This window comes from Rattus norvegicus, chromosome 7, assembly GCF_021556685.1.
Source record: "Rattus norvegicus strain SHRSP/BbbUtx chromosome 7, alternate assembly SHRSP_T2T, whole genome shotgun sequence".
NCBI classification, from domain to species: Eukaryota; Metazoa; Chordata; class Mammalia; order Rodentia; family Muridae; genus Rattus; species Rattus norvegicus.
This window is the reverse complement of record NC_141540.1, coordinates 30,017,307-30,028,488: the sequence shown is the minus strand read 5'-3', so window position 1 is coordinate 30,028,488 and position 11,182 is coordinate 30,017,307. Positions and strand designations below refer to the sequence as shown.

Genomic DNA, 11,182 nt, shown 5'->3' with positions numbered 1-11,182 from the left:
TTTGCTTAGCTTAACCTAGCTGGGCTGACGCTTACTAGTAGTAAGGAAGGAGACCTTTTGGCTGGACTCGGACACGTGCAATCCTAGCGGTCCGCCCAGGCAGTGTGGTGTCCCCGCCCCCCGCCTGGGGCCCGCCCCCGCTTCCGGTCCCCGTGGGCTGGAGGCTTCAGCTGCAGGCAGGAGCTCCCGCCACGCACCGCCCCACCCTCCTAAGTCACCGCCCACCTCCGAGTTTCCGTCAATTGCCGCCTTGACCCCGCCCCTTCCCCGTGCCTTTCTATATCCGGGCTTTTCCACTCCCAGTGCCTGAGAAGCATGGCGCTCCGTGGTGAGCACGCGAGTGGTCCTGGGGTTTCTTCGTCTTCTGTGGACTGCTCGCGGATCACGGTGTCCAGGGAGCTACTGACGGCGGGGAGCGAGGGTTCGCGAGGTGAGCGGCGGCGAAGAGCGGGGTGGGCTGGCGGGACCGGGGACGCTGCGGGGTCGAAGACGCTGCAGGACCTGGAACGCTGCGGGAGGTTGGGAACGCTCCCGGGACCAGGGACGCCGCGGGGTTCAGGGACACTAAGGCGCCCAAGACTGCAAGGGGTCGGGTCTCTGCGAGGACCGGGGACACCAGGAGGCCCGAGACGCTGCGGGGGTCGGGGATGCCGCGGAGTCCCGGACGCTAAGGGGGCGGGGACTCTGCCGGTGTCAGGGATGACCGGGCCAGTCGTGGTGGGTACAACTAGGCCAGTCCGGACCTGGGAGGTTCTTCATGAACTCTACAAGGACTACCTGGTCTGGACCGGCTTGGAAGGTAAAGAGCAGACAATACCATTTTTATTATTTTTTGATTTGGGTACAAACTCCTTAGTGTGGCCTTGGCGGAGGGAGACCTGTGTGCGGGGAAATCCACTCAGCATTTCCGCTAGTGTCACATCTCATTAATTCCAGCACTTGGGAGGCAGTGGCAGTGGGATTTCTTGAGTTCGAGACCAGTCTGGTCCACATAGGACGTTCTAGAACAGCCACAAGTATAATGTAGTGAGACCCTGTTTCAAAAAAACAATTCTCAAAAAAAACCAATCTGTGTTGTCCTGGTTCTGAAACTTGCTCTGTTAGACCAGGCTGGCCTGCCTCTGCCTCTGAGTGCTGAAATTAAAGCATTTCTAACTTTAAACTTGAAGACTAAGTTTTGCTAATTCTGTTGTTTAAAGTTGTGGATTGTGCATCCCTGGTGTCTTACGAGGTCAGAAAGTGATCTTTTGTAACTGGAGTTACAGTCCAGTATGAGTCCCCACGTGGGTGCGTGGTCTCAAACCCTGGCCTCTGCAAGGGCAATTAGTGCTTGACAGTTCTATTGTGTAGTCCTGGCTGCCCTAGAGCTCCAGAGATCACTTGTCTGCCTTTTGAGTGCCCCACCATGCCCAGCCCCCCAACCTCTTTTGTTAACTCAGAAGATAGAATCCAGTGTGTATTTGAGTACTACAGGTGGGTGAGAGATGGCCAGAGAGAGGAGAGATGGATGTATATATAGACAGGGGTGTTTGCTCCTTCTCTGTCAGTGTGTGGAATGGTCCAGACTGTAGGTAGTCCTAAGGGCTGTGCTGATGGCCCCTCTCTCACTGTTAATCTATCATTTCTGAGTTGCACTTGTGGCTCAGGGCTGTTTTATGCCGTTAATTGTGTGTGGTTTCAGGTGTCTGGGACCAGCTGCTTATCAACTCTAAGCCTCATTCCAGAAAGGCCTCTACCCTTCAAACAGTTCGGGTACAAAGGAGCCCTTGTAAGTACCTCCTTTCTACTCTAGAGGACACTCCCCTGATTAAGGCTAGTTAATCCATTTTGTGATGGGATAGCCTGTCTTCATGGCTCATACTAAACCAGAGAGTCAAATACATTGTGTAAACCATTTTCTGAGGAATAGAATTTTTCATGTTCATCACCTCCCTTCAATTTTTTTCTGAATGAAAGGTATTTTTGAAACTTCAAAAGGTCCAGCTAGTTACTTAAGATCTTTTTTTTTTCCCCTTTTGAGACAGGGTCTCATGTAGTCCAGGTTGGCCTCAGGCTTCACTGTGTAGCTGAGAAGGACCCTGAACTCCAGATTCTCCTACCTCACCCAATTCTAGAATGAGTTACGTGCTGCCATGCCAAGTCTGTTTTTTTCCTCCCCTCTGACAAGTCTCTTACCCCTGGCTGGCCTGGAACTCTGCCTCCCCCTCCCAAGAAGTGGGTTAAAGGTGTGTGCCACCACACCTGGCAGGTATTTACTCCAGGAGATTGCTCAGAACAGGTGCTTGTTGAGCAAACATGAGGACCAGGGTTCAAATCCTTGGAACCCACTTGAGCTGTGTGGCTTCATGAACCCATAACTCTTAATACTCTGGGAAGCATTAAAGGACTCTCAAACTGACCTCTGAAATGTCACAAGCCAGACCTCCATCTGCATTGCTCTCAACATTCTTCTCCTCCAAGCTCTCTACAGAATGGCCCAGCCCAAAGTTCTTCTACAATCTTAAAAGCACAGTCGGGTCTCTGCCACAGCAGTACCCCATGACTGCAGTACCCATTTCTGTCCTAGTTAGGGTTTGTTTTGCTGTGATAAAACACCAAAGACCAAGGCAAATTTGGGGTGGGGGGTGGTTTATTCGGCCTACACTTACACGTCACTGTATTACTGAAGGAAGTCAGAACAGGAACTCAGCAGGGCAGGAACCTGGCGGCAGGAGCTGATGCAGAGGCCATGGGGGGTGCTGCTTACTGGCTTGCTCAGCCTGCTTGCCTGTAGAACCCAAGAGCACCAGCCCAGGGATGGCATCACCCTCAATAGGCCAGGCCCTCCCTTCCCATCAATCAGTAATTAATTAAATGTCCTACAGCCGGGTCTTGCAGAGGCATTTCCTCAGTTGAGGTTCTCTCAGATTCTGGCTGGTACCAGCATGGTGGTGAGATTGAATGCATTAGTTAGAACTCTGAATTGCCTAAGAGCAAAAGCTCTGATTGCTTTAAGAGAAACCAGAGTTAGAAACTAAAAGTTGTATCTGGATCCCAATGCTCATTTTCTCCATGTGCTGCCGGTCTCTGCTCTGCTCTCTCGGTGTTAGACTAACCTGAAGGTGCTGCTTTACAGCTGTGGCAATCAGCTGCTTTATTGGAGGTTCCAGGTGAACATCCTCTCAGTGGTATTCTCCTCAGCTCTCAAGTTGACTGATTACTGGCTTGGCTTGGCTTGGCTAGGACATCACGTCAGATTACACCACAGGGCAGATTGTGATAGGCAAGACTGCAGAAACATAGGCCTGTTCAGGATGAGGAACATTAGTGACCCAAGCTTCAAAGGGAGGACAGGCATGGTCCTCTGCAGGACTCGGGAGCCAGCCCAAGGTATGAACATAGAGAATTTATAATTACATAGCAAGCCTGTTCCCCTTTTCATTTTTGTTTGTCTTTAAGAAGGCTGGTGTTAACCTTTTCAGATGAAAGTTGGGCAGTTGGGCAGCTGACCAACATTCCAGGTAACTGACCTAGTAAAAAGTAAAATGGGGTCTCATTAATAACCTTGACAGCCTCCCTTGTTTTTTTTTTTTTTTCTTTTCTTTTTTTTTTTTTTTTTTTTCTCCAGAGCTGGGGACCGAACCCAGGGCCTTGTGCTTGCTAGGCAATAGCTCTACCACTGAGCTAAATCCCCAACCCTGACAGCCTCCCTTGTAAAGACCAGGTGCACTCTTGACCATTAGCTCATTCTGTTTTCTTCAAAACACATTCGTCTTGTTGAATGCCAGCCTTCTAAAATTTTATACTTTGAGAATGGCAGCGTAACAGAACATTTGAGGAATAATTGGAAAATGATGTCGTTGTGTTGCTCTGGGAATTCAGAGGGCCTGGGAATATAACTGGTGGAGTCCTGGGCCTAGTACCCACCCTCTAGCCCAAGCAGGCTCAGAAGTGGAGGGACATACAGAGTTAATGGGTTTGTTGTTAACTCTGCTCTAAAGTGCTGGGAGTTTTGAAGTCTAGAATTTACTAATATGCTTGCCTCTGTTTGCCCTCCACAGTGTTAGACCAGGTTCAGGCCTTCCTCCCACAAATGGCCCAGGCAAATGAGAAGCTGCGGAAGGAAATGGCTGTTGCTCCAGCTGGTCATTTCAATATTGAAAACATCGACGAGACGTCCGGAAACATCATACAGATGGTAACGCCAGCTGTTTCTGTTTCATACAGTGGTGTTAACGTACTATCACCAAAAGGGAAAAAGTGATATTTTAAAAGTTGTGGCTACTAAAACTTGAATTCTATACAATTTCATATGTATGTATTTTTTTTTTAGGGAAGAGCTATTCATGTTGGCTCGTAGTTCAGGGGAACAGTTTCCGTGGTGTAGGAGTTGCTCAGGGTTGACTGGTGTCGGAAGCCTGTGGCATGCTACAATTTCATCTTTCCCCTTCAGCTACTTTCTAGTTCAGTAGCTAAACAGAAGTGGGTGGTGGGCAGGATTTTGTCCAGTTACACTTTGCTGGTTTTTGTTTAAAAATGTAAATTTCTTTAAGGCAAGAGTTGTGATGATTTTTGCGGGAGAACCTCAGGTTGGCCTCATTGTCAATCCTGCCTGTCGTCCCCCCTACTGTTGTCATAGGCTGGGATTGTAGCTGTGTCACTGTGGCCAGCTGTTTGCATTTCTTGTCATCAAGTCTGAAGTGTCCACTGGGGTGCCTAATTGTAGTCTAGCAGTTCTCAGCCCCTCAGTCTCAGACCTGCCGGGACCCAAAAAAGATATTTACATATGGTTGATTGATAGCAGTAGCAAAATTATAGTCACAGTGTAGCAGTGAGAATTTTATGGTTGGATCGGGGAGGTTGCCACAACATAGGAACTGTATTAAAGGGTTGCATAGTTAGGAAGGTTGAGAACCACTGCTCTAGTCCAGTCTTATTGACTGACTGCTGTTGGATGTGTAGTAGGCAGGAAGAACTTTTTTAAAGACATAAGTAAAACCGATCCTTCGAGCACTCACTGACTTAAGATGGATTCTGGCACCTTGAAAGCATGAAGGTGCCATTTTGTATTAAGCGCACAGCTTAGTCTTTGCTCCAGAATGTGTAGTGAATATTGGTAGCTCCCTCTGTTTTATTAGGAATTATTTGTGTCTCTCCCACCTATGTGGGTGCCCATAAGAACCAGCAGAGAGTGTTAGATTTTCTGAGGCTGGAGTTAGAGGTGTTGAGAGCCACTTGCTAACAGGTACTGGGAACTGAACTGGGGTCCTCTGGAAAGCAGTGAGCACCTTTCCTGCTTGTTGAGCCCTCTCCACGCCTGCCATGTTGCTCCATTAGAGCTTGTTCCAGAACTGCCCTGAAGGACGTTTCTCCACACTCTTTATAGGACGTGGCCTTATTTGAGATGAATCAGTCAGAAGATTTGAAAGAGGACGATAATCCAGAAGAGAGCTCACAGGACAGTTCTGGGGACAGTTCAGAGTCTGAAGACGACGACTGCATTCCCTCTGAAGTCACCATCGAGAACATTAAGCTTCCGAACACAGAAGGTGGCAAAGGCAAGATTCAAGTTTTGGACAGTCCGGCAAGTAAAAAAAAGAAGCAGTGAAATTAAGCACAGCACAGGAGCAGACGCTCCCTGTCCACCCACCCAGGGATTGGGGGAGCTCTTCCCGGGCTGATTGGCTTCAGTTCTCACGAGTCACAAAGAAATTCATGAATCCAGGTGTGTTTTAAATAGAAAGTGCTCAGAGCATGGCTGCAGAGAGGGTAGTGTCCTTGGACACTGAGAAGGGAAATGAGAAAGGACCAGATTGGTTCATGCAGATGTCTGCCCCAGCTGATGTGATCTAGAGTGTGGGCCGTAACTCCCTCATCACGCTGAAAGGAGCTGTTGCTCACAAGAACCCGTGGCCAGTTCTGGGTTTGGGTATGTTCTGTGTCAGGGCAGGCTGCAGTTTGTTACGTAGGACTGGGTACTACAGACAAGCCCAGGATGGCGGCCCCTGATATCTGAGGTGTGACAGTGCCTCTGTTTAGTTTAGGAGAACCCAAGCTGCCTTTTAAAGATTTGTAAGGGATAGATAGCATTGACAACCTGTTAGAGCAGACTGATCATTGCTCCTTCTGTAAAGAGAGTTGAAACCACTGTGTGCTGTATCAATGTCTTGTATATGAGTGTGAAGTCATGTTAAAAATTGTCGTGTCAAATTGTAATAATACTGTCAGCCTGAATGACTCCAGTTCTCCAGTTAGTGAGCTTACAGCGTGTGGATGACGTGGGTAGCTGTCTCACTGACTAACCAGTCTTAGATGACGTCATCAGGGCTAGCAAGTGCCAGAGGTGGGAAGGTGAGCTGTCTGTTCAGGAGACCACTTGAGTAGAGGAACCGTTTCCCTGTGACTTGGAGATGGTAACCTCTGTCGCTTATCCTGGTGGTTGCCAATACCATCTGATGATACTTCATCCTTGCCCTTCTGAGCCAGAGTCTCTGGTTGGTCCCAGCAGCTACTGCTCCATAGCCAAGCTGGGTTAGGGTATCAAGCCTGGACTACAGTTTTCCTGCCCTCCAGCACTTAATACCCTTACTGTACCTTCCTTCATAGTCCCTGAGCCCCTAGAAAGAAAAAGGTATCCTGGTCCTTTACCTCCCTGAGAGCTGAGCAGAGCGAAGTGTTCGAGGGCATGCATAACTACCTGACTGAGGAGAGTCCGCCATGTGTGCAGGGCATCATGGGCTACATGCTTGCTGCCCACAGCAAGGAAAGGCTTCCTTCACCTGCAGTTGGTAGCTACAGCATGACTGATCCACACACTCTCAGGATAACTCTTTTCTATTTCTGTGAAGACACTTTATGACCAAAGCAAACAGTAGAAGAAAGCATGTAATCGCAAGGCTTCCTGTCCATTGTAGACGGTGAGTCTGACACTCGGGGGGGGGGGGGGGGGGGGAGTGTTGGGGAGGACAGGGCACCAGGCAGCAGAGCAGAAGACTGGGCCTGGCTGGGCTTTTGAAACCTCAAGCCTGTCTCCCCTCTCTCCCACTCCAGTGACACCTTTTCCAACCAGGCCCCAGCTCCTAATTCTTCCTAAACAGTCAACCAACTAGGACCAAACATTCAAATGTATAAGGGCTATTCTCCTTTAAACCAGCACAGTGATTGATTGGGTACATACGTGTGTGGACATAGGTTTTAGCCCCAGGTTGGAGGGGGCTAGACAGGCAGTTGGAAGATGGCTGGCTGTGCCTGTGCAGATTGAACCTGCTGTTCCTGTGTTGACACACAGGTAGTAGAGTACTTGGGGGTCCTTAGCCAGTGAGTCTGTAGGAGTTGGCTTTCCCTTGTGGCCTGAACAGCACCCTCTGACCCTGAATGCTCACTGCTGGGGACTGCAGTACTGCTTTCTGCTGTAAGCTTAGGTTGGTGCTCTAGTCTCGAAGTCCGCATTTGGTGTCCTTAGTAGTAGGGGTGACCATTTAGCTCTGGTATACATCCAAGGTTAGTGACAGTAACTTCGGGGATCTATCTCCCTGGCCAACAATTCACAGGAAGCTAGACCACCCCACATTGGAGTTTTTACTTAACAACCCTACAGCTGCTGGAATCGCTCTATGCTGCCATTCTGTAGTCTTGACTCCCCCCCCCCCCCCCCCACTCCCCTTTGGTGGCATCTCATAGTCTTGGCAAAAAGTTCTCTAAACAGTCCATTGTGGAGATCTTGATTTTACTGTTGGTGAAGCACAGCGTGCTAGACTTACCTGCTTTCGGGTTTCCCTCTGTGGCTAATGGTTGCTCCAGTTGTGTACATTGGGTTTACTACTTCTTGACAGGGATATGAAACACATTGAAAGTGTGGTTTGTATATGCTCTGCCCAGGGAGTGGGACTGTTGGGATGTGGCCTTGTTGGCAGTAGGTGTGTCACTGTGGGTGTGGCTTAAGACCCTCATCCTAGCTGCCTGGAAGCCAGTCTTCTAGTGGCTTTCAGGTGAAGATGTAGAACTCTCACTACTCCTGCACCATGCCTGCCTGGATGCTGCCATGTTCCTGCCTTGACAGTGGACTGAACTTCTGAACCTGTAAGCCAGCCACAATTAAATGTTGTCCTTAGAAGATTTGCCTTGGTCATGGTGTATGTTCACAGCAGTAAAACCCTAAGACAGTCTGTTAAGTGATTTTTGTCTTGTCCCCCACCTGAAGGCCCTAGGACCCATTACCTCAAAGTAAAGATTAGAGTACTAGGCACATAGTTGCTTAAGGGTCCCCCAACCCCCTAAATCTAAGTTCAAAGTCTTTGAGGGAAAGGGTCATACTGAAGGGAGTTGTGGGAGTTGAAGGGGGTGTTAGGGTGCAGATGATCAAGATGGGTTGTTACATGCATGAAATTGTCAAACTGAATAAATTCTGTTTTAAAGTGCTTAAAGCATTTGGTGGCACATTCTCGTAGTCCTAGCACTGGGGAGGCTGAGACCGGGGAATTGAGGATTTGAGGCCAGCCTGGATTGCTGACCTTGTCTGAAAACAGAAACCGCCTCTTGAGTCCCAGTGTCCCAGTCGCAGGCCTCGCCAGCAGGTTGTATAAGAATGGGCAGCTGGAGCTGGATGGGGTCTGAGATGGCACAGTACCTGGAAGTCCATCCCTAGGAGGCTGCCACATGGTTCTCTGTGACTGTCAGATACTGTATCTGCTGTAAAACCATGGCTGCTCCTTTTACAAAGTTAACACTATTATGCCCTGTTTGAGGAAATATGTCCTCCATCTCCCCCTGCCCTCAGTACCCCATTGCCTCCTGTAGCCTGGCTTCCGTGTCTGTGTGTCCTGTCCCACCTGTCCTCATTATGAGTTACTACTCCTCTTGATCTCCTTCCTAGATTTTAAGACTTTACACCTGTTAGCATGTATGTTGCATAGTATAGGCTAGGATCAGATTATCAGGGAGAATCTGCAGCTTCTGTCTTTCTGAATCCGAGTCCGCTTGCTGAATATATTTTCTAGAGCTGCCCATTTTTGGTGCAGATTTCATTTCATTTTTCTTCACAAGTAAATGATACCCTATTGTGTTTATATATCTCATTTTGTTACCGGTTTTCCTGTTGGTAGATAGACATCTAGATTGGCCACACGTCTGCTTTCATGAACATGGTATCAGTAAACATGGCTGTTTTTCTGATAGTGCATGGAGGAGTCCTTTGGATATAGGCTCAGGATTGGTATAACTGGGTCAAAAGATTGTAATGTTTTGATGCACCTCCATAATGATTTCCATAGTGGCTGGAGTCATTTGCATTCTTCATTAGCAGTGAGTAAATCGTTTGTCTACAACTGACCAGCACTTGACTGCTATCTTGATAGCTGTTGTGAAGGAAGTGGTGAGATCTATTTAAACATGTGATATACGTGATGGATAAGGGTCTTGCAGTTTTAAAAATGCCTGTGGGCCATTTGTGTTTCTGCTTTAAAGACTATGTTAGCCTCTTTATTGATAGGCAGGTTTGCTTTTTGGTATTTAAATTTTTTTCAGTTTCTTGCAAATTCTAGATATTAGACCGTGTCTGAGTATAGTTGGTAAAGATTTTCTCCCATTCTGTGGACTGTTGTCTTTTGCTGTAAAGAAGTTTTAATGTAGTTCCAGCTGTCTTCTCAGGACTAGTTCCTGTGCTGTTGAAGTTAGGTTTGAAAAGCTCTTTCACAGTGTTTTCCTGTAGCAGATGTAGGTCTTAAAGTACGGTCTTTAATCTATTTTGAGTTGATTGTTGGAGACAGGATCTTCCACTGTGTAGCCCAGGCTGTTCCCGAATTCATTGTCACCTGGGCTGGCCTTGACTGCACAGCTTCACACCTGTCTTGCTTTCTCTAAGTGCTTGGAATGAAAGCGTTCATTATCAGGCCTGGCTCTGGGGTGACTTGTAAGGATGAAAGGCAGGGCTCCTGCAGGAGGCAATCCAGTGTCCCAGCACCATTGTCCTTAGTGCCTCCAGGCTTTACTCTGTTGGGTTGGATTACTTGATTGGCTGAGCGACTTTGCCCTAGTAAGAGGCTGTCTTTGTCACTGAAAGGCTGAAGTATGTTTTGCCATTTCTTCTGTCATACATGTATGCCCCTTTCCCGGGATGCTCCACACTCAAGCTGTTCAGACTGATTGGTCACCCTGATGCCTGTAGCCAGGACAACAGAAATATTCCTTCCCAACCTCACTTCGTCTGTTCACTCCCATGGGGTAGAGGCCAGTTTTGCTGTGTGTGAGGCTACGCCCAGGAAGAGGAGAACAAACTGCTCACCCCAGAGAGGGAGCCAGAAAGATGAGAGTGAAGCCCGTTGACGTCTACCTTGAACCAGTGAGTTTTACTGGTTCTGGGGCACGCTGGTAATGACGATCCCAGACACAAATACAGAAAACCTGGGATCTGATAGAAACAGACCAAAGACAGCAGCAGCTGAAAAATCCCATGCGTTTCTTCTAAGTATCTGAATTGAGGAGACGGGTTTAGCTAATGTTAGTGTAGGCTATCTAGGGGAGCAGTCTCAGGCTATAAATATCCCCGGGAGGAAATGCAGGTTAATAGTTCTGACATAACAGTCGTTGGTCTTGGTAAACACAGGTACTTGGACCGAGGAAAGCTTTGCTGCCCATTGGTCCCACTCAGGAAGGCTTTGCTATTTATTTCTGTGGGTCTTGAAGCATTGGGGTTCTTGACATGCTGTCAACACCACCCTTCTCTTCCTCTCCACACATTGCTAAAGCCCACCCCAGCATGGGTGATCACTGCTGCAGAGTTTCTTTCAGTTACATTGGCAGGTGTCATGTGAGTCTTTCTGGACTACAATACTCTTGAGAATTTAGTTATACCTGAGTCTTGTGCTTGTGTGGGTTGATCTCCAGGCCTCATGCCAGCACCTGAATGTTTAGATGCTTTCCCAATTCTGTAAAACACCCAGAGGATCGCATTATAGCATCTCTATAATAAAACCATTTTAAAGAGTCTGCAAGCTGAGGTCCTGGGCCACTGTCCCATAACAAGCAGTAGGACTATTACGTTAACCCTAGGGGAGTCACCCATTCTATGTGTATGCCAAGAAGTGTGGAGACTTAGGAGCCAAGGGATATTAAAAATGCCTTAGTGTGGTTTCACACAACATGGAAAGACTCAGTTACTCTTCTCTGTTAAGCTGGTCATAGCTGCATGGATGTGGAACTGCCCATC

General features: G+C 48.0%; 1 protein-coding gene across 1 annotated transcript; it reads left to right on the top strand.

The window, feature by feature from the left end:
- The first annotated feature begins 301 nt into the window (after nt 1–301).
- Nopchap1 (NOP protein chaperone 1) lies at nt 302–6,214 on the top strand. Its single transcript, NM_001422894.1, is given in 4 exon segments — nt 302–430; nt 1,682–1,768; nt 4,041–4,177; nt 5,366–6,214. Coding segments are annotated over 4 exon segments (561 nt in total). The 5' UTR covers nt 302–315; the 3' UTR covers nt 5,588–6,214.
- The last annotated feature ends 4,968 nt before the right edge of the window (nt 6,215–11,182 follow it).